Here is a 27,725-nt window from a genome sequence, read left to right as displayed (position 1 = left end):
AAAACAAACAAAAAAACCCTGGAAAAGCACTGGTAATTGCTAGAGGCAGGAGAGGTGGTTTTGGTACTGGGCTGTTTAAGGAAAACTTTCAAAGACTAGGTCTCAGCAAGAAAATGGGATTGAAATACAAATCTGGTGGAAGGATGAGTGGAATTAGGAGCTAGTTTTGGGGAAGAGAGGCCTAGGACATGCTGGAGGGGAAAGAGTTGTAGGGGTAGGTCAGAAGGATCAGTGACTGATGAAGCACAATTTTTTCCCTCAGAACTGAAGCCAAAATTTCTGTCTTGCCATTCCTCTGCTATCAGCAAATCTGTGATATTCACTAGCAAAAATGGTCTCATCCTTTTCTAGTGCTAGCCTATGTGAAGGATAATACCCTATGCCATTGTTCAGTATTGGTTACTCCTGTACCTAAAATGGCAATGGTCTGTGTGATGGGCTTAAAGACCTCTGTCCTACAAAAAAACCCCATATCAGTGGCAATATGATATCATGTGAGGGAATTTCTGCATTTTTGGAGTGGAGGGGTTGTTTGCTTAAACTTCAGAATGTACATTTCCTTCCTCTACTCTCATTCTCCAATAAAAGCAGTGCACTTGCATTTGAACTAGACTACTAAAGTTTTAGAGTCAAACACTTAAAAGTTATGAAATGCCAGAATGCTTGGGCAATCTTTAATATCTATTTCTTCTGTGTAAATTCGTTATTATGCAGGTCCCCATCTCATCTAGAGCATGGACTTGCTCTGGGAATGACTCAAGGTTGTATAGAGGAGAAGGCTGTTACTTTTTAGAGATGTCTTATTTGTTGAGAAAAATGAAGGTTACCTAGTGAATGAAGCAGGGCCTGGCAGTAGGAGGAAGTATGGTTAAGGTAGTTGACCGTTGCCTTTGAGAACTGTATTCTATCCTTACCTTTGCTATGGAAATCCTATGTGGTACCTGGCAAGTTATTGCAACTTGAAATTTTGCAGCTCATTGAAACTGAAATTTGCAGCTATGTGATGCCTGGCAAGTCATTGAAACTGAAATTTGCAGCTCTTGTTAAGTTTCTTTCATTTTTGGTACCTAGTTTGAGAAATCTTGGGTTTGATTTACAAACGTACTTAGCAGTTGTTGCTAAGTACATGAATGTCATTTGCACAGGTGTCACTGACTTAAATGAAGTAATGGTAACTATTGTGTACCATTGAGGCATCTCAAATAGGATTTTTTTTTTTTTACTATAATCTCACTGTATGTCAGTTCCCCCTCTGTAAAATGGGGATAATAGCCGTAAGCATAGCAAGGTGTTGTAGATAGGGACCTATGGAAATCACAAAATCCAACAAGACCCCTGAAAGCTGTGAAGAAAAGAAAAAAAAAAAAAACCCACATCCTGAAAATAAAATGCTAGCTTCCCAGCATTGGCTGAGAGGGCTGTCTGTCATGATCCCACCCCCTTCTCCAATCAGTGGCAGGGCCACATCAAGGAAAGCCCTTACAGCTAATCAGTGGTGAGAGGCGGGGCCACTGGGGTCCCTTGGTCAATCAGGGGCATGGGGGGGGGGGCCCGTGAATATGGAGGCCAGCCCTGCAATCTCCCTGTGAAATTGGTTGACTGCCTCCTCAAGTTGGGTAGATCCCTAACTAGTAGAGGTTAACATAATAATAGTAAAAGCAGTCCTTACTCTGGTGTTTGGAGCCATAAGAAGACCCCATGAGGATAAGACCATGGTAGGATTAATTCCATTTTCATAGCAGCATTTCTTATCATGTTGCATACATAAGATAGGGAATATAAAAGATGAGAAAAAATGAAGAGCTGCTTATCAGCTGATCACTAACAATCTTGGGCAGGGCTGCCCAACCTCCAGGCAGGTATACCAGTGAAGGCCTTGTCCTATGCAGGCCATACCACGGTGAACTATGGATTTCCACCCTGTACGCCTGCATGCAAACACCCCCTGTTTGCTGCTGTGCTTTGCACGGGCTGCTCCTCCCCTCCTCCCCCACCATTGCTATTGCATCATGCACAAGCTCGATCCTGCCCATTGCCACTATGTTGTGTGGGCAGTTCCCCCTTCCTGACCTTCCCTGAACAACTTGCCCTCCACTCCCTATGCCATGCTCTCTCACTTTCTGGGGTAGGGCTGTGAAGCAGCAGCTGGAGGAGGGAGGGAGAGCATGTGGCACCTGTCTGCTGTTGCAGCTCTCGTGATAGGGGAAGCAACAGCAAAGCAGAAGCCAGGAGGCTGCAACTTAACGCTCCCAAGGCTTCCAGTTGGACAGGCCTGTACTTGGGTACTGGATGTGGCAGGAATCTCCTGAAAAATAGCATGTGATCATCATGCAGCAAACTGCATACATCCAAAATGTTTGTATTGATGGCCTGACTCTGAGACTATAAAAACAAAACATAAGAATATATTATAAAATGAGCGTAAAGAGGTTAATCCAGTGTGTTAAAATGTTAATCCAGTGTTTTAAAACGTTTCCTAGTTGGAGTGGAGGAAAGGACTTTGAATTCAAATACATTAAATATTTTATATATATATGTATGTATATGTACGCATTAAATATTTTTTATATATATATATAAAATAAAAATACAACAAATACTAGCCCTATTAAAAGATTTATAGTAACTGTTTGTTTAAGACTCTCTCTTTAGAGTGTTTCAGGTGAGGTATTTAGTAATAGGATGCTGTTGCAAATTGCTGACATTTAAAATGAGTTGCGTGAAAAATGTCTCGTTTGTCCTTTCAAATTCTAACTTTTTAGGCACAGGAGTCCATTGTGATCTATGGAAAGCAACTCTGTAAAATGGCTTGCTTTATCCCCAAAGGCCATCCAGTTTCCTGCATGAAAGATTTCTATATAAATATATAGTGACTTTTCTTACTGTGGTAAACATCAGCAAAGTCTTGCATCCAGCTATTTACATGGCACCTACTCCCCCGGTAGTAAAGTAACATTGGCATGGACGTTCTTATCACAATTTAATTCTAGTCTTCAAACAAGATTACAACATATGTGTGGTGACAAAAAGTGTTGCTAGCCAGCTAGTTTTCAGTTTACCTGTGGGCTCTAGAGGTCATCAAACTTGAACAACACTGTCAGTTTGAATCAAACCTTCGACAGGAATCTGAAATTAAAGTATAATAATAATATGTAAACTATTATAACAAAAAAAAAAGAATAAATTTAATGTGTGGATGTTTGCGTTGGAGTAGTGGCAGTGGTGATGGAAGGGAATATTTGGGAGGTAGGAATGAATGGTAGGCAATTTAGATCAGGTTCAAGGGGGTGGAGTAGGAGGGGTGGAGCACTGGCTGTTCTTTCCTGTTCCTTTAAGAACACTGAATGCAAATGGAGTTATTGCAGGTAATTTGTCCTGAGTAATGTTTTGTGTATGGTGTATGTGTTTGCTTTTTAGGAATTCCCTGTTATTTGAAAACAAAAAGCATTTTTAAAAAAATTGTCTTATGAATCTATTTTCAGACTAAAAGGTCAAAATTACATGAGCAGTTACTGAAATCTGATCTTACGTGGAAGAAAATAGTGAAATTTGTAAATGACAATTTGGAGAAGAAAGACCACCAATCAGTAAATGAGGATCTGAAAACTATATTGCAGTCTGCAAAACAAATAGGTAAGTCTTAATTTATTAGTAACTTAATAACAGCAGCAACACCTATACATACTTCCATGTTGATATATTTATGTTGCACTCTGGGTCTTATTCTGGTGTCCAGTATTCTGGACACTCGTTTCAGTCTGAGTTATACATGCACATATGAGTCAATCTGGCCCAGTATCTCTTTTTAAATTCAACTTAGCTTTATACCTGTTATCATTGTTTCTGTTTAGCTTTGTGTGCTGTCGTTTGTCACACTTCAGTCAGCAAATAGTAACTGAAAGTACAGCTGTTTCTGGTGTACTGGTATACAAGCAACAAGTTAAGGGGCATTGAGTTCAGTGCAGAAGCAGTTGTTTTATTATAAGGATAGGTTTCCAAATAACATTGTTATGTTAAAATTAGGCCTGTAGGGGCAAAATGTAAAGTTTAAATAAACAAAACAATTCCTTCTATAATTTAAAAAACATGTTTTCTATCATTTTGGGAGAGAGTTGTGCCTATGTATGTGTTGAAGAGGTAGGGGGATATAAAAAACAAATATTTTTCCATTCTTTCAGAATGAAACCAGCTTGAAAATATTTTAATAATGAATGAAATTTGTGAAAACTTGATTTTTTAGTACGAACTCATTTTGTTGGTTTTATTTATTTTTGGTTGAAAATGTATCCAACAAGTACTGTATATAGAATTCAACTCACTAGTTCCTAATTAGTTGTTTCTTGTCAGCCTAAGGCTCAAAGACAGGTTTTATTTAGAGGTCACTGTTTATCATTATTGGTATAGCAGTTGTATAAATAAGGGTTATTTCCCAAAGTTTGATGGCAGTTCAATCTTTCCTGGTTAATGTTTCAGAAATCTCAAAAGGCAGCCCTATTGGTATATGTGACTAGATCGATTTACAAATATTTTTACTGCTTACAGTATAAGATTAACTTGAATAAACTAAATTTGGAAAACAAAGCGTTAACAAAAAGAAATTGTTAAGTAAAATGGAAATAACAAACAGCATAAAATAGAACTTTGAGAATGACCTCTTCAGATTATTCATGATCAGAACTGTGGTCTTCTTTGCGGTAACAGATAGTATATTCTTTGTGCTAGAAAGTTCAAACGTATCTAAGTTTATTGATTTTAATGTTGTATCATTTCACTGACTTGTCAAAGCAAAGTTTCTACACAGTTATTCAAAATCAGCATTGACAAAAAAAATTAATTCCTTTTGAAGCTATTTGAATATTCTAAGATTTCATTTTTTGGGATTCACCTTTTCAGTGTCACAAGCTAGCTATTCTATTGTTTCCTAAATCCACTCCTTGGGTTTAGTTCCTTTATATGCTCAGATTACTTTACCAGGATTAATACACCATTTCTTGTTCTGACAGGAAGGGGTTGTCTTTAACCTTCGAAGTCAGTGGATTTTTGCACATGATATCTTCCTTTAGAGAAGAATTACAGTCAGATGTTGCTTTGCATTGAATAAATTAAATGAAAAGGAAGAAAATCTTCACTGAGAACTTGTAGAATGGTGCTCAAAATGCTTAGCAAAAAGGAAATTTTCAGTGAACAGCTGTATATTTTGTTTTGATGAAGAAAACTAAGACTGAAATAGTGATTTGAAAGAGGTATGGAAATATTTTAAAGTGAGAAGGAACTTTGATTAGGAAGTTGGTGATGTTCTGCTGTTGCAATAGAAAAATCTCTCTGAAAGCCTTCTGGTGTTTTGTTTTGTTTTGGGAGGGTGGGGTGTGGAATTGAGTGATTTCTCACAAAGATTTCACTGTTGATGCCAGCCAGGTCACCTGTGTGGGAGATGTACTATTTGATGCCATGTCTGTGTCAAGAGTGCCTTCTATCTCTCCATTGCCAGGGGCTGAACGGTTGGGCAGCTTCAGCCATTTTTTCTTACGGCCCATAGCTGCAGAGAGAATCCAGCAGTTTCTGTGTTCTGTGATCTTTGTAAGAAGCTAACATAGTTTGTTTGCTTGCTAGAAAAAGCGTTGCTCTTAGTATCTTTCTTATGGACTTTCTTTACTAGTTGGCTTTAGATATTAGTTGTAGAAAAGATTTAATGGTAAGATTCCCACCCCACACGCCGGGAAGAGCCTGGACTGTGCTGGGTGGCAGTGGCAGTGCTGGGAGTGGAGCAGCCTTGAAATTTGGGGTGGATGCAGCATCCTCATAGCACTGCCGGCGTCAGCTCCAAGCCCAGCCCCCACCAAGAAGAGCCCCATGCAGCCCCAGCTGCAGCCTGATTGGTGGTCTTTCTTGTGCTCTGCCTTGCACAGATCTGGCGGGGCACTCTGTGTCCTCCTGGGGTGAAAGCAACTGGCTTTGCCTCCCCCATTCTGTCCCCTCTGTCCCTGCTGTCATGGTGGTACTTTCCGGTGGCATGGCCACCTCCTGTCTGGAATGCTCTTGGTGCACTCTGATTGGTTGTTTCAGTCAGCATTGTGATTGGCTGCTGAGACACCCAGAGTGTGAATAAAGTGTTATGGACAGACAGACTAAGACTTTTGTTATATTAGAATCTGTGGAGAAACTTAACCACACTTTTTTTCTGGAGCATGTCTCTTTGCTTCACTGAGAGGTGCAATGGACATTTGGTAGAGACTCTGGAGAAGATTTATTTAAAGAGTTTAGGAGATGAGCAGGCCCGTGGCTACCACACAATGAATAAAGGTCATCTCCTGGAGAGGCAATCCTTATTCCAGGAACCCTGCATCATCCCAGTTTTAAAGGCTGGATCCTTCTTGCCAAAGAGTTGGATTCATTCTGGGAATCTTATTCTAAGCTCCTCTGAGGGAGACAATAGCTCTCCAGAAGTTCGTTAACCTTCAACCATCCTTGCTAGACAACTCTCCCTTTCCTTTCCCTACAAATGCACCTTTTCCGCCCAGTTTTATTTCTTCTGTGAATGAGATAAGTCTTTCGAGGACTTATTAAAAAGGAAGTTGGACTTGCTTGATATCCCACTGCAGGGAAACATTTTGTCCTCCAGGAGAAGCAATGTGAGCTTCTAGATTTCTGCAAGTTTCTGGGGATAGTTGTGCATGTCCATTGATGTTGTCTGTGTCAGTTACAGCAGTATAAAAATGGCTGACAGCCCACTCTAGAGCAATCTTCTGTCCCATCTGCAGGGACCTCTTTCACCAGAGACTGAAGCGACAGGTTGATTTCATAACTAGGAGTAATGAAGTAAGTGTCCTCAGGATTCAGGGTCAAAGGATTTCCCGAATAGGAAAGGAGTGTTACGCACATTTTTATGGTCTTAGTATCTTCACCTAACTTGAAATTTGGTGTGGTTACCTTGTTTTATGTTTCCTCCCTGGATTCTGAGGACTAACTTTCATTTCTTAAAGCTCAAGATGCTTATTTTTATAACTAAAAAAATCTGGCTCACAGAAAATACCATTACATTTTAATAGAAAAGTCGTAATATTACTACACAGATTTCTTTGTTTCTAAGGTTCCAGTGTTCGCTAAGGTTTCAGGTGTGGTTTATATGTGATGTTCCTATCTAGGTTTTAGGTGTCTGGCCAGCATATGGAAAGATCTCTTTCTCATTTCTGCACCCCACCCCCTCTATTTCTTCACAAGGAGGTTCCCAGCTTCAAAAAACCATTGAACTCTTTGGGGCCTTTGCACCCTTTTCAGTCTCTACCAACAAAGAGTGATAAAAAATGTCTCCGCTCAGGATTGGAGAGCATATCTTGATCAACTAAAGTTCACGGGATCTGTCTTTTCAAGTGATAGCGCAGGATACCTTCCAGAATACTTACCTGTAGGGCAGTCTGATTAGCATGCCAAGTATTCCTCATCCTGGGTTTAATTGTACCATTTTGGTACAATATGGTATGCTACATCAGCAAGTCGGAGCAGGGCAGAACCTTTTGCCTATGCCAGGTAGCTACACTATTCTGGAATTGGTGTGTATGTCACTGTTATCTTAAAACTCTGCACCCCAACCCATGGCCTTCAGAACTTACTGGCAGTCTGCCTGAGCAGAAGCTTATCTGAGCATAATAATTGTTAAAATTTTGGTCCTTTATAGTATCTTGCACAGATGGTTGTCTCAGCACATGGACTTTTTTGTAATAAATTACAAGAGCAAGAACCCAGTGCTATGCTGTATGGAGATGCAAGCTTGATTGCCATTTAACACCTTTCTCATTTTGTGTGACCTATGCAAGGGGTTATTTTGCTACTCAGATTTTTAATTGCCCAGAGTGGATTCTGTGGGGACAATGTCAATGAATGGTTATTAACTATAGTAACTGAGGTTTTCTCTGTGTATAATATATCTGATTCTACAACACAGCTTCTTATAATAGAAGAATGAGCTAAATGTGAATTGCAGCCATCTTATCTATTACCTCTTGGGGGGGGAGGGCATTCAGGGTACAAGTGTAGCACCACAGACTATTATTCAAAAGAATGCCAAAGCAAATGGGATTTATGAGCTCTAAAGAATGTAATCTGCTTTGACAATGAATCTAAGAACCACAATTGCTATTACTTAAGTATCTGTTCAACAGTCATAATATTGGATTGTTCTTGCCCTTAAATTAAATGTCATGACTGAACCAGTGTTTCCAACGGTGGCTCAGAAAGAAAGATGATTTCTGATTGTAAAAAATGGTATTTAAACATTTGTCACAGCTGTGTTTGAATTCACCTTAGCTTCTATTGTGCTTTTGATACAGCACTGATATGCTAAATATTTTAGCTTTCAGACTTCTAATTTAAAATTGATTTCCTTCCAGGTGTCTGTTTTGTCAGTAAGCAAAACTGTTTTAAGTATTGTGTTGTCTTTTAGCCAGCAGCTTGAAATAATTCAGCCTTTTTATGTCCTTATATGCAAACATTCTAATATTTTTTCCTCAAGTATTCCTTGAAATATAGTATTCATTTCACTGAGGAAAAATTAGGTCATCTAGGAGGAGTCACAACTAAAACTGTTTTTAAGAACAAGATCTTACTGACTAATGATGGAAAGGTTTTAAATGAGGACATGACCCTGGCAAAACTTATTCTGCCTGGTGTTAAACATGATCACTAATAACCAGTAAATACTTATCTCCAACCTTAACTTCTCTGGAAGGCAGGTACCTATTTTATCTTTTTGCATCTGGACCTGTACCTCTATAGTGATTGTTTCAACAGGCACTGCAAAGACAGCAGAACCTCTGTCAGTTCAGAAAGAGTTTGGAATAATGGAGGAGGAAAGCTGGTATATGCTAATTTTTTTACATTAGGGCCAGGCAAAGTCTGGTTTGTGGGCTGCATCAGGTCAGCACTGGGCTTCATTTTCCAGCTGCCCCTGCACATGGGTGTGACCAGTTTCCATGGAGACCCCAGCCTCAGCTGCACTGGAAAGCTCAAGGGTGGGGTTGCCATGGAGACCAGCAACAGCCAGCTGGCAATGCATGTGGGAGAGCAGGGCAGGGGGCTGCTCCGCAGCTGCTGTGATCTTGCACACTGTACAAGCCTACATGCTCTGGGCAGGGGTGTGCAAGCAGGGGATCGTGGATCTGCCCGTGTTCCAAACCAGACTGTCACCTCTGTAAGGAGCTGGGGCAGAGATGCAATCCTTTGTTTGTGCCCCTGCCTGGAGCATGCAGGATACCGATCGCAGCTATGCCCTAGCTCTGGAGCAAGCCGACGCCATCACAAGATCTCAGTGGCTCTGGAGCAGCCTCCTTCCCAGTATGCAAGTCTGTGGAACAGAAGAGAGAGACTACCAGGAATGATTGTCAGATAGCAAAATGCAGAAGAAAGGATAGTTTGAATTGTAGAACATTAAGACCCTTAATAAAGATAGAGCAGGAGCGGGCAATTATTTCGGAAAGTCTTACTGACTTTTGACAAGCTGTCAAGGGCCGCATGGGTAGCCCCACCCCTTAACAGGTGCCCCATTCCTGGTTGTTATCTTGTGATTGGAACTCCCACCCCCTAACCCCTCACCTTTGCCGCCAGAAGTCCCTCCCTTTGCCCCTGGAAGTAGTCCTTTCAGCAAGGGTTTTTGCCATCTTGGAAACAGAAAAATACCAAATTATATTCTAAAAATCAAACAACTACAACATTCATTAATTTGATTTAAAAAAATATTTTGTCCTGATTTACATGCATTTCTGTGGTGTGTGTTTGTGTAGAGGTGGAGCAATCGCTCATGGTCCTCCTTTGCTTCTTCCCCCTCTCCCCTGCCCTCCCCCGGCTTCTTATCTGAATTTCCCTCTCTGGTAGAGGGAGATGGGAACAGCTCCAGGGTCCTAGGGTCCAGCTGGCACAGGGGGAGGCTAGGTGTGGGGTAGGGCTGGCCTTGCTGCTATGGCTACTGTCTCCTGCTGTCAGCTCCCCCTAGGTCCTACTGCCCCTGGTACCTTATCATCTCTGACAGGCAGCCAGGGGCAGATGAATACTAATTTTCTAAATATTTTTAGGGCCCTACAGGCCGCATAGAATGGCTTGGTGAGCCAGATCCAGCCAACAGGCCATATTTTGCCCACTCCTATGATAAGTAATCATGAAATCAGTTGATGCCTGAAGGGAACTGCAGCTGTACCACTGGACCCCTTCCCCTCCCTCACATCTTCCCCTGTCCAAACCCTAGCTTGGATTACAAATACTTGAATCCACAAACTGCTCACAATGATTGTTCGTTCAGGACCCCCGTCCTGTCATACTGTCCCTTCTATAAACACAGTGATTTTTGACATTAAAGCAATTTTTGGCCCTTCCACTTTGCTTAGAACACCATTTGAAAAAACTCATTCCTTTTGATATAAATGTTCTTTCAGTTTTCCAGTTAATTTGTTCATGGCTAGTTTGTGGCCATTTGATTTTGTGCCAGAGTTGGTTTTTATGCTAAAGAACTTTTATTCCACTATATTAAACCTATGAATGTATTCATAAAAAATAATTGTTCTCTCTCAATCTCTGTTTAGCTAAACTCAACTCCCCAATCTTTCTTAATCTTCAATCATAAGGTTTCCATTCTCTTAACAATTTTAGGGGCTATTTTTTGTATCCACTTTAATTGAAGTTGATCTCTTTTTGAATGTTGTGATCAGAACTTGGCTCAGTATTCAAAATGGCATCTTACCACTGCCCTCTTTAGTGGTCCTAGTATTTCCGTGCCTCTGCTAAATATATCCTGCCTTTTAGACTTGCATTGGCTTCCTCCCATGCTCTCCCCTGAAAGATGCATCATACATATAGCTCATTTTCATCCTATGATTAATCAGGCCCTCTCCAATGTGAACCTTCTTCCTTTTGAACCTTATCCATCCCACAGTTATAGTATTGATCTTCATCCTCTCCACTTTGACCACTGATTTTTTTCCATGAGCTTAGTAAAAAGTTTTGCCTTATCCTAGAGGTAAATAAGGAGAATGCATTACCCTTAATACTTGTGACACAAAAGGATAATGAATTTAATTTTACAGGCCAAAAGACAAGAAGACCATAACAAATCAATGAAATGAATGAATTGTTATTGGTGGCTGGGTGGGAAAATAGCAACACAACATAATATGTACAATTAATCTGGATAAGTAATCGTAGCTCATTTGTTTCACCTGATCTGTAGAAAGTCTAAAAAAGTCAAAGTTTCAACCTTGCTATGAGGCTGGATGGGTAGAGTAGAAATGAAAAGATTTGAAAGGAAAAAACAGAAATTTTAGTACAATGGAAAGGGGAAATCAATTGTATGGGGCTTAATCTGACTTGTTTCTAACTAAATCATTCTCTATTTTAACATTAATATGTTATATAGACTTGTGAGTATAATATAGCAGGCATTTAATCTCAGGAAAGATATTTTACAGAAATTTATCTTGAGGGACAAATTGACAGTGTCACAGCTAATCATTCTAGCTATCATCAGGAAGATGTTAAGAAGAGTCCATTGTTGTGCACTGAAATGAACTATGAACCCAAAACTGTGTTTTTGTGCTGATCAGGGTAGTGTTTCTTAGCATATTTTGGGAAAAACAGGTCAGTTTTAATGATTTCTTTATCTCAGGATATATATAAAATGAATAACCTGGTATATATCACTTTACTTGAAAAATGTCAATTATGTAAAAGATGGTCAACTAGTTAGTTCTAAAAATAAAGGCAAGAGTAGATTGAAGAACTATATCTGGCTCTCTCTGGTTTCCATGGTTTTAAAAATTACATTAAAAAAATCTCTTTCCATGTGTTCCAGTGTGAAAGACCCAGACTACAAAAGACACTGATAATACAGGGGAAATTGTGTTGTCAAAGCAACGAAGTAAACTGGGAGGGAAAGATATTTTTCTGTATCTTTTAGTTAAAGTATTCTTGAGTCAGATAGCAGATAAGTGTCTTGAAAGAGAAGTGATTTTTCCCCCCCTTTCTGTTATACTGAGCATGGCTAAGTACAGGACAGTCAAAAAGCTCAAGGTTGAATCAATTCAATCTGTGAAGGCTTTTTTAAACTTCATAGATTAAACCAATAAGCAAGTGAACTGTCATTTACTTTTCAAAAGGAAAGGCAGTCAGACCCCTGCAGTGGCCTATACTAATAGCCAGGGGGTGCTAGAGTGTGCCTCCCAGACTGCTGGCCACTGCAGAGAGCTGCAACCCTTTGATTCTTCAAGCTATGCCCCCTCCTCAGCCTCCCTGCTGGCTGAGCAAGCAGTGGTGGGGGGGAAGAACCCACCTGTCCTGCCTAGCACTGGATCACCAGCTAGGAACAGCCCGGGGTGGGGGAAGGATGAAAATGGGGGCTTTTCTCTGCTCCACCCCTCCACCTAGGAGTGGGGCTGGAATCTCTTAGATGCACCCTGTTCATAGCCTTTCAGCTGACTGAGGCAGTGAGGGAGAAAAGTCTGCACCTGGGCTTGGCTGTGCTTACCAGAGCAGGGAGCTAGGAGCCATGCCCCCTCAGCCTGTGGTTGGCTGAGGGGAGTGGGGAAGGGAAGCCCATAGCAAGGGCTTGGCTCTGCCCCTAGAGTTTGAAGCCAGGTGTCATGCCCACTCCTCAGCCTCCAGGTTGTACGGGGGGAAAGACTACAGTGGGGTTTGGCTCTGCTTTCCCACCCCCACAGCTGGGAGCAGGGCTGGAGTCCCCTAGTCATGCCCCTTTCTGAGCCTGCAGGTGGGCTGAGGGGAGGGAGATGGAAGGCGGGGCTTGGACCTGCCCCTCAGAGCTGGGAGCCATGCCCCGTTCTCTGTCTCTGGCCTGGCTGGCTAGGAGGTGGGGAGAACCCTGTACTAGGGTAGGACTGTTTGTTTTATCACAGAAACTTCTGTTAGTTAGGCTGATCCTCCTGACCAAACAGACATTAGCTGTTGGGTCAGTAGGGTGGGATATTGTGCAGAGAAAGGTTGGGTCTCTGCATCTTCTTCTCCTAGCTCTGCTCCCCCACCCCCCAGCCTCTGTGCTGACTTAGGATGGGAGTGAGAGAAGGCAAGGGAGGGAGACCTGTTCTGGGGTTTCCTGAGTTGCACTGGAGTGGGCGGGCAGGTAGGTTGGAGCCCCCCCACCTGAGGGGTGGGGGGAGGGGAGGGGCTCCAAGCCAACTGCCCCAACCTCCAGCGCCAGCTGGAGTTCCCTCAGAACCCCCAGAATGAGTTCCTTTCAGTCCTGTACCCACTTCCTTTTTGAAAACAGTGCCAGGAGCAGTGCTGGGCTGTATCATCTGAGCCCTGCTCCTGGCAAGTATAGACAGAAGTTACTGAGGGCACTCCGCTTTGGAAAGCCTTGAAACCTCATGTAATGAGGGTTCAGATTTTTATGTGATTAAGCCCTTTTAAAGTGCTTTGCAGCCATGCACTTGTGTTTGGTCATGGCTGTAGAGCACTTTCAGGGGCCAGTTTGGGTGAAAATTATCACTCCTGTCTGTGCCCAGTGCACAGGTGGGCAAAATCTGGCCCACCAGGCCATTCTGTCTGGCCCGTGGGGTCCCCCAAAATTTAGAAAGATAATATTAATCTGCCCCTGGCTGCTTGTCAAAGATGATAAAGTACCAGGGGCAGTAGGACCCAGGGGAAGCTGGTGGCAGGACCCAGTAACCACAGCAGCAAGACCTGCGTGGCCCCGCCCTGCCTCACCCCACTGCACCACACCTCACCCCCAGCTGGAGTCTCTGCCTAGGGCTGTTCCTTCCTACCTCCCTCCACCAGAGAGGGAAATTCAGATAAGAAGCAGTGAGGAGGGGGAGAGGGCTGTTGGCAATTAATGGCCCTGGCATGCTGGCGTGGGCACTGCACTCTCACATGCCCACTCACTGCCACTCCCTCCCTGCCTACTGCTGCCATTTCCCCGCTTTTTTGCCTGCTGCCACTGCCGCTGGTCCTCCCCCTGCCCACTGCTTTGGCACCACGTGGTTCCCGGCTGCAGTGCCAGGACTCAACAGGAGCTGGCTTGGCTTGGCCCCCATGATTCTTGGCTGGCTCCATGTGGTGCCCACCAGCCCAGTCCAGCTCCTGCTGCATCCTGTGATCTTGGGTGTGCAGCTGAGACATGGTGCTAGAGTGGTGAGTGGAGGAGGATTGGGAAGAGGCAGGAGAAGAGGGCAGATAAGGGTGTGGGAGATAAGTGGTTGCGAGCAGGAGCACGGGGCCTGTGCAGGTGTGCCAGGGCCAGGAGCAGTAGTAGAGCGGAGCCTGGGCTTTGAGGAGCGCTGTCAGGGCTCTGTCTGCTGTGGGAGGCTTCCACATTTGCCACAACCCTCCCCCGACACACTCACAGCCTGCCACAAACCCCGTACTTACACCCCACATATCCAAATGCACCCCACCACCAGCAACCCCACATGCTCCCCCACCCCACACATATACACACACCCACAGCCCTCCACAAACCTATACCCCCACCACAGTGTACAAGAGTAAGACTTCATCTTAAGCTATCATACAATCACCTCTACACAAACACGCACTACAGAAACGCATGTAAATCAGGACAAAAATATTTTTTGAAATCAAATTAATGAATGTTGTAGTAGATGTTTGATTTTTTTTTTTTTTTTTTAGAATAGAATTTGGTATTTTTCTGGTTCTGAGATGGCAAACCCCCTTACTGAAATGAGTTCTTCCAGGGGGCAGGGGAAGGGACTTCTGGTGGCAAAGGTCAGGTGTTAGGGGATGGGATTTCCGGTGCCAAGATGGCGACCAGGTGGCAGGGCTACCATTGTGACCCTTGACAGCTTGCCAAAAGTGGCCCTCCACCTGAGATAATAGCCCACCCGTGGCCTAGTGTGTTCCTTTGCAGATAGAAAAGGGAAGACTTGAAACAAAACAGAATAGGAAAATAGTAAAAGCAAGTTGCAGTGCAAAGCAAAATTGAGTTAAGTATGAAATTCCCCAAAATGCCTATCAAGTAGGCTGCTAAGATATTCTCTATACTTCTACTTGGTTTATTTAATTTAGAAAAACAAAAGAGCCCCTCTCGCTCAGCAACAGCAACTTTTGAAATTCTTTTATTTCTTTTGGTTCATAAGAGCTCCAAATTCCACAGTGGTATATAAGCACTCTGGTATGTCTGATGTTGGGGAATTATATAATTCAGTAAACCAGGAACTACCAAAAATATTTTATTTTACTGAATGGGAGGAATGAGTATTGTCCACTCACTGTGACATTGTTTAGGATTTCTAATGAGGAAATGTGCCCAAATAAATGTCACCCTGAACACACTTGTTTTCATGTAAGGGAAAAAATTATGCGTGTTTGAGCTGATGTATGAGCCTGGAAGATTACCCCTGGCTGAATTCTCTGTCATGCATGTAGAATGGGTCCAGAGATAGTTTGATATGATTCCTTAATGATGACCTTGCACAACCTTCCAGCAGCTTAGTTTTTATAACTTCTTTATGTAACTCAAGCAAGCTTATTATGACAAGGGTTATGGGTTTTCAGGTTTTCCATTTGCTGTGGAAAAACGTTCATTTTCTCTTTTGAAGGGGAAAGACATGGGAGGGGGCTGCTTGGGGCTAGGGGGAACGGGATACACAGGGCACCATGTGCATGTGTGCATGCACATGGCAGCCAGGCAGTGTGGTGGAGAGTAGCTTCCTCAGCTCCTTCCAGGTAAGTCTAAGGGGTTGGAGGGTGGGAAACAGGTGGGGGGGGGCACGGCACATTCTCCCTGAGATTTCTCCACCCACGGTGCGGTGTAGGGCTACAGCTGAGCTGAACCAGCTCTGGGTAGGAGCTTCCTCCATGTCGCGCCCTGAATGACTGGTGCACCCCTGACCTGCGAGCCTGGGTCGGCACCACCGGCTGGGCGCGAGGGGGGATTTATGACCGGACAGGTGGGTAGTAGCGGCGAGTCGGAGTCAGGAGATTTAAAGCTTATTGGTTACATAGAAAGTTTATTTTACTTACGCGACAGATAGTCGCAGTGTAGGAAGGAAGTTGTGGTCACGTGGTGTAGAAAGAGAAGTTGATTTATTCAACACAGCATGCAGATATATTGTTGCTCGGATTACAAACTGCGTGATGCAGATTTTAAGCAAAGCATACAGCTAACTTCAGTCCATAGACCTTTTGAGAGCTCCTGATGAGAACGGATGAGCCGGCAAGATCGGATACATCTGAAAACTTTTACGTCGGTGGGGAGAGAGGTCAGCGACTGGCCAAATCGCTGACTTAACCTCTTGGGCGTGTATAGAATTCTCCGCCGAAGGCGGACATCTTCCCAAAGTTATAGCTGACAGGGTGGCCTATTACAACATGCCAGGCGTGACTAATTACAGGACTGCCAATCATAACTGTGAACAGACTCTGTGTGTTTCTCTCTTCTGCTCAGTTTTCATGCGAGATTGACTGCGCATGTGTTTTACGTTTAAGCTGGGGAGGGTTTTGGATGCGGAACTATAATGACCAAATACGTTATGTTAGCCTTTGACCTTTTGCCATCGGGATATGAAACCAGAGATTTTTCTTTGACGCTCCACAGCCCAGTGGGTGGGACTAGGCATGCTGCACTGCCATTGCCACCAAGGTGAGGCAGGCTGATGCCCAGCAGCAGGGGTAAAACTACATGCTGCTTCAGCTTGGCAACCATGGTGCAGTGCTACCCCCTGCTCTGGGTCTTGTCTGCTGGGCCATGGAGGCAGCTTCTGCCTAGAGCTGGTCTGGCTTTGCTGCAGTCCTGGACACTGTTACAGGTGCAGAAATCTCAGTGGGGAAGGGGCGTGTGCCCCCTCACCCCATTTCCCTCATGCATCACCTGTGCCCAGCCCCCCTTGCCCAAACATCCACTCCCTTCCCCACACATTGAGGAACTAATGCCTGGGGACAGGGGGCAGCAGGTTGGGAGTGAGTGGCACCAGTAGGGCTGAGGAGGCTGTGGGTTGGGAGCGAGTGGCACTGGCAGGATCAGGGAGCTGTGGGTTTGGAGTGAGGGTTACTCACAGGGCTAGGGGGCTGTGGCTTGGGAGTGAGGGGCACCAGCAGGGCCAGGGGGCTTCCTGTTGAGAGTGAGGGGCACCAGCAGGGCTGTGGGGGCTGTGGCTTGGGAGTGAGAGACAATGGCACGAACAGGAATAGGACATGAGCAATTCAAGGTTACTCAGAGCCACAAAGTAATGTGAGGTGGGGGACCCGAGTCCCGGGTGAGCAAATGGGACAGGAGGAGCTCTAATTTTTTTCAATGATAAAAAGACCAAAATCAAATGCCAAAATATACAGGTATTTAGAATGTATTTTATTATAAAGATTCAGGCACTAGTGGGCTTCCAAACTGCTTTATAATTGTAAATATATCAGTAAAATATATATAGTGGTGTTTCCTTTTAATCATGGAAAAACCTGGATTTGGGTGGTTTTAATTGGAGAATTTTGTTTTTTTTTTTACCAGAGAATTTGAGATTTATAAACTGGGGAAACCAGGATCCTGATTATGACAGAGAATTTGTTGCACCTTTACTTTTTCTCCTTTGCCAGGACCAAAAAATTTCGCTTACTAGATTAAATTGGAGCCCTATAATTCAGTTTTATGTAGGCTTACAATTGTAAATTAACTATAAACCTGAAATATAATGATCCCTAATTTTTACTGTACAAGACTAATATGAATATTGTCTTATTGTTTGAATTGTATCACTTTAAAAATATATATAATACTTGTAACATAAATATTTAGACATATTTAAATAAAAGTGACTTTGGTTTTGCCTTCTTTAAACATATATTTTGTGTGCGTGTGTGGGGGGCGGGGTGGGTTCTTCTCCTTTCTCTGCATAGGTGGTCAGTACCACTGACCTGAAGGTTCTTTAGCTCGTTTGAAAACTAAGCCATTACAGTCCTGTTCAGAACATGAATTCACTTTATAATTGCTTTTTTCTTACTTGTGATGCAGATTATTATAAATTCTGGGTTTACAGCCCTATGTTTCTTTCAGATTTCTTCTGACGAAATGGTGATGTAGAACGTATTAACAAGCCTTCACCGTCATTCATCTTGACAGTGAAACATTTTCTAAAGAAATAGGTTTTGTTTTTCTTTTTACTGTGTCTGGGAATTTGGAATTTACCTGAAACTTGTGTAGTTTCAAAGGATACATATAAACTTACTATATTGATGCTGTCAAGATAAATTCAGCTTCCAGTGGTTGATAAGGAGCAAGAGGAAAGATCTTGTTTACACTGGATATTAACAGAAATTCAGACTGGTTTGCTGTTGTGATTTTAAACTCAGTACCAACTTCTTCAGTTTTGCTGACTAAAAGTTATGGCATTTCTTTGTACTTTTTATATTCATTCAAAGGTAGTTCTATTCATATGTTTCTATTGTGTACTATGAGTAACGATTAATTGTTCTGCGGTGTTACACAACTGGGCTTGAAAGAAATAATTGCTCTTTAGCTTGTGAATAGAAAAACAACGCTTGCAAATGTTCAGAGGCATAAATCAACTGGGATATTCTTGGTGACTTTAATGCATGTGATGTGCACAAAGCATGAGTGACGTTATTTGCTGAGGTGTGGAATTTTGGCACTGAATTTGTACCAGGGCCATGTCTAGTAACAAAACACTTAAAAAAAAAAAAAATCAGGGAATAATTCTGTATTGGGCACACTCATTGAAAATTATGTAATTAGATGCATTGTTAGTCCTCTTACTTTTGATATTGGTATCATATAACTTAAGTAAGTCAGAAGCGGACTGGCGATGATACCAAACTTTGGGGAAAGGCATCCACACCTGAGGACAGGGCAGTAATCCAGGCTGACCTTGGCAGGTTCAGTAAATGGGTGGACAAGAACCTGATGGTGTTTAACACCGAAAAATGCAAGGTTCTCTACCTTGGAAGGAAAAACCTGCAGCATGTCTACAGGCTCGGCAGTGCTATGCTGACTAGCACTATGGATGAGAGGGACTTGGGGTGGTGGTGGTGGGGGGTGGTTAGGATTGATCACAAGATGAACATGAGCCTGCAGCCAGTATAGTGAGCAAAATGCTGGCTTGCATCCAGAGATGCTTCTTAAACAAATCTGAGGACATCATTCTCCCATTGTACTCGGCTTTGGTGAGGCTGCAGCTGGGGTACTGCGTCCAGTTTTGGGTTCCACAATTCAAAAAGGATGTGGAGAAGCCTGAGAGAGTCCAGAGGAGAGCCATGTGCATGATCAGAGGTCAGGAAAACAGACTTTATGAGGAGAGGCTGAGAGCCATGGGACTTTTCAGCCTGAAAAGCACAGGGTCAGGGGTGACCTGATGGCCACCTACAAGTTCATAAGGAGTGTTCACCAGGACCTGGGGGAATGTTTGTTCACCAGAGTGCCCCAAGGGAATACAAGGTCGAACCGTCATAAACTCCTGCAAAACCGTTTCAGGCTGGACATAAGGAAGAACTTCTTTACTGAAGTTCTGAGGTCTGAAATGGCGGGCTGCCAGAGGTGGTTCAAGCACCTACTTGGAATGCCTTAAAGAGAAACCTGGATGTTTTTCTTGCTGGGATCCTATGACTCCAGCTGACTTCCTGCCCCTGGGGCTAGAGGCTGGACTCGATCTTCCAAGGTCCCTTCTAGCCCTAATGTCTATGAAATCTATAAAATCTATTAAATAGATGGAAGATGGGAGTAGAGAAGAATTTCAACTTGCTTTATTTTTATTGTATGTTTCAGTGGATTAGATCATTCTATTTACTGAACATCCTTAACACCTTTTTGTTATTATTTGGGGAAAAAAAAAGTAGTTTGTGCAAAGAAATCAAAGTTGTCCAAATATATATTAAAAAGTTTTATGGGGTGGGTGTGGGGGGGAAACGGGGGAAGAAGATAGCAAGGGGATTGACTTCTTTTTTTTTTTTTTTTTAAAAGAAGGATAACTGAAAAGTCATTGGTAGATGCTTTATTTTTATACCTTTTTATAACTTCGCTGCCTTCCAGCAGCTTACACTTATGTTTTTAGTTTCATGTTATTCTGACTGCTCATGTGACTTGCAGCAAGAAATTGAGTACAGTTATGTTACAAGCAATGAAAGAGAATTATCTTGGTTTTTAAGTACTTTACATTTTCTTCTATTTTTTTGTGAACAGTTGGAGCTGAAAATGGACAAGAAGCAATTGAAAGTGGAGCTGTTTTTCTTTTTAAGACATTTCACATGAAGGAATGCGTTGGTCATGATGAGACAAAAGCTATCAAGCAGATGTTTGGGCCCTTTCCATCATCATCTGCTACTGCAGCTTGTAATGCCACATGTCGGATTGCTTCTCACTTCACTGAAGAACAGCTTACGGCCCTTATACAGATGGTTGAAGAACAAAATGGTGATAACAGAGTATTCTTTGGTAAAAATGTAGTGTTTTCATTTGACATGCATGATTTGGATTGCTGTGAAGAACTGCCAATAAACGGTGAGGTTGATGCACAGAAAATTATAAGCTTAGATTACAAGAAATTTCTGAATAACCATTTGGAGCACCTCCAAACTTGTTATAGCGACAAAAATGATCTTAAGTCAACGGAGAGAGCGGATGACTCTTTTCTGTGGTGCGAGGTTGGAAAGTATCTAAATGAGTCCCTAAAGGGAACCCCTGGAGGACCAACAATAGAAGATCTCTGCTGCACTTTGTATGAGATGCTTGCATCCAGTAAGAGTGGTGATGAACTTCAGAATGAGGTACAGTAGATACAGTAGTTGTCATATTTATTTTAATGTGACATAGATATCAAGGCTCTTTCTCTATCTCATTTCAAGCTCACAAAGAATTGATTGTCTAGCAGGTACAGGCCCACCTGGCTAGACACACAATTCTCTCAGACACTTATTCTTCTAACTACACTTCTAAAATACGTGAGGTGTTCCTAGTATTTTTTAGAAGATTAATGTGGTACTTTAAAATATAAGGAATGCTTTTTCCATGTTATGCAACCCTGGTTGCTGGCTCTTTTCTGGTCATAATGTAGGAAAGAGATATGCCCTGAAGTGGAAGTGGGGACAAGCAGGTTTGCATTAAAACTGTTGCATATTACTATTCTGTAAGATTATTAATAAAATGCTTTACAAATTAGGTATGCAAAAGTTCAGTCTGAAACTATAGTGGGACTTGAATACTTCTATCTTGTTTTTCAGAAAATGTAGTAAATTTTTCAGAACATGTTCTTTGTCATTGTGATTTAACCTGAATTTTGAGTGTTGATCAGAAAAAGCTGGTTGCCAGGGAAAAAATCTTCTTTACACTACCATTTTGAGACTCATCTGGGGAAAAAAGACAGTAAGGTGTTCTTTGGGTTGCAAACAGTAGCTTGCTCTGATTTCAGGGAAGCTTATCAAAAGTTTACTAAGGCTGAAGATTACGTTCTTTCTCCGTATTTGTCCCATTTCCTTCTTTATACTCCCTCAGAAACAGTTCCCTGCTTAATGCAAATATTATATGGTTGGCATGTTGCCTTTCATCACAATGGTTCCATTAATTCATTGCCTGCTGCACTGTTGATATGGGTGATCACAGGCCCCATCTGAAACTCATCAGCTTTTGCTAAAAGCTAACTGACATTGGTATTATATCCTCCATTAGAGCAATGATGCTTTGAAATTTTCTTGTGGGTTTTTTTTGGGATGTGTCTTCATGCAGGTTTTTTCATTATAGTAATTTTATTTTGAAGTTTGCTGCTGGGCTCATCGTATGTGTCTCCATGCAGATGAGGCTCTTTAACCTAAAATAAACTGCCCATTTCTAAAACTGCCCTAGATTTATAGCTGGCATTAAATTAGTATGATAAGTGGCTGTTTCACTGTGCACACTTTGAGGATATTGCATTAAGAGAAATGTTTGCTTACTAATGTCTGTTTTGCTTTTTAAATTCCTTTCACTCTTTATAAATTATAAGGGACTGTTCATAAGAAATAAAGTTTCTTTGTGAATAATCAAAATAGAATAATCAATTTTTGACATTTTAAGTGCTACTTGTTTGTTTCAAAATTCTTGCTTTAAATGGTTGGGGGGAAAAAAGCCCATTAACACTTCTTCTACTTTAGCCAGTTAAGAGAGAGAATTACCTCTCCACACTAAGCACAGTACTGGTCTGGTCTGTTGCCCAAAAACTTGGGCAGTGAGCATGGTATAGGAGAACAGGACCAGCTTTATCTAGAGGTGAATGAAATGTCCTTAAAATAGTTTACTAAGATTCCAAACAGGCTTAAGGATGAATATATTGCTGTTCTAATTTTGGGTATGAATAAAGGGCTTTTCTAATTCTTACATCCTATACATATGTAGTTTCTTAAGGATTTGGGACCTTAATTAACTTTCTTTTTTTTTTTTAAAGAAACTATTATGGTTCCCTCTAATGAAATTCTAATGGGGTAGGTGCTTGTGTTCTTTCCTGCAGTGCTTCTTGGGCTGCCAGGCTTGCTGGGGTTCATTGAGAAGCCCCTGTCATCACAGCCAAAGGTGGCAGCTTGGCCAGCAACCAGGGGGTTAATGTGGATTTGTGTTCCCTGCTCAGGCACAGGTTGCTGTAGGAGGAATTATTGGTACAGCTACTGCTGCTTACCTCTGTCAGTGAGCACTGCTGATTCTTGGGGCCACTGACAAAGTGGGGGTGGTACATTTCACAGTGGTGCAATAGGCAGGGCACTGACACCTTCTCACTGTAGTACCATGAGGCTGACAAGGGGACAGGAACCACATGAGCTGGGCACTTCTAAAATTACAGCTGCTCCTTCATTCTGGTTCTAGAAGAAGATGGCAGGCCAGATGACCCACCACTGAATGCTATATCTGCAGCCTGCACATTGACATCCCTACTCTAAATCAACTTCCACTTAGGCCTTGTATAGACATTCAGTTTCTTCAGGAAGAGTTGTTGGTCTCCTAGGAGAAACCATGAGTGTGGAGTGGTCAGGCTTGCTTTCTCCCAGGATAAAAATAGCCACTCTAGGAGAAAATAATCTGGAAACAGCCAGGTTTAAATCATTCCCAGAAGAGTTTCTTCTGGGACAGTGAATGTCTATATGCTGTGGCTTCTCTCCAGAGAAGTGTCCGTAGTCTTCCCCTCCTCTTTCTGGCTGCACATTGTCAGCACTGCAAGCTCTCCACTCTTCAAGGACTCAGCTTTCAAATGTCTGTACACGTGGCTCTGGGTAAGTTTCCCTACCTAGAGAACAAACATTGGCTAATTCTTCCAGAATATTTGAATGTGTGTATACAGCCCAAGTCAATAAGAGTGTATTTTTGACAATTCTGGTTTTAACATGGCCTCCCAGCTTTGTTTTGCAGAGGTGCTTTATCTGGCCTACTCGGTTAGGGAAATTGGGCTAGTGAAATTGAGGGTGTGGCCTCCCCCAGAATTTGACTGTCCTGGGCCCCAGTGGGCATAGACCTCAACAGCAAGAGGGACTGACACAGCTCCATGCGCCCTGTTGCTGCTTCCCCATTGCCACCACTGTGGCAAATAGCCACTTACTCTACGGCTTTTACTGCCAGCCTTGCCATCGCTCCCACGGCTGTCCCATGCCATAGGTTGGCCCTGCCACAGATGCCCATTATACCAGGCCAGATCTCACCCATGTGGGGTGGATCTGGCCCAAGGCTTGAGGTGAGATTTAAATTAAACTGATAAGATGGGCACTCAGTATGTTTTTACTGTTTGGTACATCATCATTGCCTCCTCAAATTTGTGACATGCTGCCATAGTTCCCTCTCCTGCTTGCTTGAGAGAGAGAGGATTTTTGCTTGTTACTGCTGACTTAAATATTATTTCTTGCTTTTACTTTTTCAGTTCCTGGAATACTAGGAATATAAACTGTAGTCAAATTAGATTATATATAGTACATTGGAGTCAATAAGTAACCGAAATACTTCAGATTTGTTGATAAACCTGAAACTTGTACTGACCCAGAACAAGTCAGTTATATGGAAGAAAAAAAAATAGTAGTAGTAAATCTAGTACTATAGCAGATTATTGATGCCAGTTGATCAAATATGGTTGTGTTAATGATTTTATTAATATTTAGCATGTGATTTTTGAATTCACACATGTTGCCACCATAATAATTCTTTCAAAATGATTAATTAAAAAATATATGAGAATTTGTCAGGATAACTGTAAACTGGTTTCCTCATGTTACATTTTAATAGATAACTTGTATAAATGATTGTATTTGCACATTAATGTTATTCCACAGAGGTCTTTTTCTGTTCTAATTAATACTTACAAAAATAGGTTTCCGAAGCTTAAGCTTTTTACTCCTAACTAGTCACTTCTATTGTAACACAAATGCAAGGATCATTTCCCTTCTTTTTTCCTTTGTGCTTTCCCCTCATCACCCCCCTTCCCTCTCCCCCCCCAACGCATTGAAAACTGCTAACGTTAACTGGGTCGAATAAGTACAAAGAGAAATTTAGCGTGCTCTGGAAATTGGGACATAAATGTGAAATAGTAGGTTGTATTGAATGGGCCTACAAATAGTTGTGCAATGAGAATGTTTTAAATTCCACTTCACACTTAAAGAAGTTTTTTTTTTTTTTTTTTTTTTTTTGATGTTAAGAGGAAGCCTCTGCATAACTAATATCAATGCATGAGTGTCATTGGGCATATGGCATCAGCTTACTCAAATTTTTCCATATATGCTAGACAAAATATATCAAACACTATAAATGAGTAGGAGAATTCAACTATAAAATGGATAGAGTTATAATACAAAAGAAAATGAAATTTTAAGCACTCATTCCCATTTGATATTAACTTATTTTAAATGTATACACTTGAAGTTTAGTCCTTAATCTTGGTTGCCTGCTACTTACTTCATGGTAGGGATTGTCTATGTGGGTATGTATGTCTCATTGTCTAAATTATTTAAATCTACACCTTAGGTAGCTTTAGCTTCTAGAGTTGCAGATTAAACAAAGCATATATCAATCATAGCCCTTGAATGTACGTACCAACTACTTGAATGGAAGAGAGAAATGTAAAAAATAACAGAAGAATGACTGACTCATTTTCTTTTTAATGAATATATAGACTAAGGTGACATGGTATAGGTCACCTGGTCAGTTTAGCTTTTTAAACCTTTTTATTAATCCTATTAGAGATAATGAGCAAGACCTTTTTATTTTGTCAAGTAAATTTTCATGTTCTTTGTACATTTACTACAGCCTTTAGGAGAACTGACGATTAAAGTGTGAGCTGCATGCTCTGTCACCCAGCAGTCCTTTAAAGTTAACTTTTGGTTTTGTCCTTTTCTTTCTAGTCCTGATTTTAAGGATACTTTTAAATTGGTACCAAAGATTGTCATGGCACAAGCTTGCCAGGATCCAGTGTAGAGACAAATGTGATTTAGAATTAAAGGTTGAGCTTGGATTGGTTCATTAAAATGGCCTTGCTTATTTCTGTACTCTGCTCCATCCAAGCCTACATTTCCCATGTGTAAACAAAAGTCCTTGGGTAGGTGCCCCTTCCCAAGTTCCAGCTATGTCTAGACCTGGTCTACTGCACTTATTCATATTTAGCTTTAAATTTTTTTTTTCTACAATAGAAGAGCACAGATGTACCTCTGGGTTCTGGAAACCTTTTATTTAAAAATTACCTTATAAACTAATGTTTGTACCAGATTGAATCAGTTAACCCAATTGTCTTCTCCCTTGTGATACCCATCGGAGATCCAGACTATTGTACCTTTATCTGACTCTTCTAACACCTGGACAGGGAAAAAAAAAAAAGTGTGTATGTGGGGGGGGGAATGTACTGAAATTAGGACTCCTATAAATCGGAAGAAGAAGTAATTTTCTGAGAATTTGGTTGCTAATTAAAAAGTATTCTCCCTTCCTCATACTTTTATTTTAAAGTAGGTGTGGTTTCAGATGATAAAGGGTGGCAGTATGTCATAGGAAAGCAAGGCAGTAGGCTCTAGGCTTGCTTTAAGATTCAAAGCCACTCCTTAAAATCAGTGGAGCACTGGTTTAATACAATCTCAAAAAGAAAGAACTTAAGAAGATGGATGCCTAATTCAGCACCAGCTGCAGTTTCTGAATAGCTTTAACATGCAAGTTTTAATTATGGAGCCAACGGCTCCCAGCTTTAAGTTGTGTTTTCAGATGGACTTTAAAGAACAGTCTAAATTACCATTTTTTCCTCTTCATGTAGTTGATTTGTTAGTGTGAAATTTGACATAGTATTAGATTTTATGCTCTTTGAATTTGCTGTGTAGCAACTGGCTCCTTGACAGCCTTCTCCGTATTCAGTATTCAGGCAGGGCTCAGCTGCAGTCAGAGGGTCAGTCCTCTCACTTGGGGGGTGGGGAAGAAGAGAAATTTGAACTGCAACTTCCCTCATCTCTGAATGCTTGATTTTGCTTATACTTTTGTTTTCTTTCATTATCCTGTTCACGAAAACCTTTTCTTCTGGATGCTCCAGGCCCTCCATGCTGGGATAGGAGCAAGGGGAAACTAATGAACATAGAATTCTGATTGGAGCTCCAAATTTCCGTAACTTCTTATGGTTAATCACAGGGAAAAGACTGTTCATTGCCTGAAGGTTACCACATGTCATTCTGAGAAAAGACAGATAGAATGGTGAAAATTATATGGATTTTCCTAGGCATACAAGACTGGATGGGATCTACTGAGTTCATTTTTCTGCTACTATAACAGACCGTTTTGGCCAGTTCATATACCAGTTGTTTAGTTACCTTTGTCCTTTAGTTTGATTTGGTCTTGGGGCTTGTCCTTGAGGACCAGACTTGGGGGGAAGAGGGTGGTGGTAGCAGAGGGGCAGGTGTGAAGGGGCAGGTGGCAGACTGGGTAAGTGGTGGGGAGGGGGGTAGGTGGCAGGGGGAATGTTATTTGACTCCTACTACCTGCCTGCCCCTTGCTGCCTTTCACTCTGTCACTTCTTTCCCCACTGTAATGGAGGGGGACACAAATTTTAGATGACCCCCCCCATAATAATAATTTATAAATTATAATTTATGCATCATAACATATATTTTCTGTATATACAATCTAATTATTGGCAGATTGTCTTAAATTCAGAGTTGTCTTGGGTTTGAATAAATAAGGTGTATAATCTTTCCCTTTGTCCCTTCTGTTCCCTCCCTATCTATCTAAAATGGGGTTTAAAAGTACTTCATGAAACTGTTGGTTGATCACACTATACACCTGATGTGAAAGCAAGGACATTATAAGTTAAGTCACCTAGGAAATTCAAATTAACTTGTCCATCTTACTGTGTGTTGGAAGTTGTAAGGGGTGATTGAGGAAGTACCATATGACTGAGGAAGTACTATGATTAAAGTGGGGGTGGGAGGCGTCATGGTGTAAGGGGGTAACTCCTCAATAACACATACAGTTTTAAATTGTGAACGGTACATCAGTACAGGTGATGCCTCCCACAGCTTCAGTTAGTTTTATTCTGGGGTAGCTGTTTGCTCAGTTACCAGTATTACCAAATCCCTTGCCACCTCACTTTCCTTGCGTCACTGAATGCACCTGTCTTGGAAGACAGTATCCTGCTCCAAGCACTGCTTCAATTTACATTGGACTACCAACTGATACAAGTTACACGCATGAAAATGAGTAATGTTTCTGTACCCTATATAATTGTTAGTGTACATATTTTACTGATTTATCTAGATTTTATTTTCTCACTATGGTATGGTATTGGGAAACTAAGAGAGGTTGT

General features: G+C 41.7%; 1 protein-coding gene across 1 annotated transcript in view; it reads left to right on the top strand.

The window, feature by feature from the left end:
* ASCC3 (activating signal cointegrator 1 complex subunit 3) overlaps positions 1 to 27,725 on the top strand; it is a 555,582-nt gene that overhangs the window by 26,809 nt on the left and 501,048 nt on the right. The window contains exons 3-4 of the mRNA XM_019537809.1: positions 3,483 to 3,633; positions 20,138 to 20,721. Of these exons, the coding sequence (XP_019393354.1) occupies positions 3,483 to 3,633; positions 20,138 to 20,721 (735 nt within the window). The remainder of the gene's footprint in view (positions 1 to 3,482; positions 3,634 to 20,137; positions 20,722 to 27,725) is intronic.

Source organism: Crocodylus porosus, unplaced genomic scaffold (assembly GCF_001723895.1).
Source record: "Crocodylus porosus isolate Cpor-Errol unplaced genomic scaffold, CroPor_comp1, whole genome shotgun sequence".
NCBI lineage: Eukaryota > Metazoa > Chordata > Crocodylia > Crocodylidae > Crocodylus > Crocodylus porosus.
This window is presented reverse-complemented; position numbering and strand designations above follow the sequence as displayed.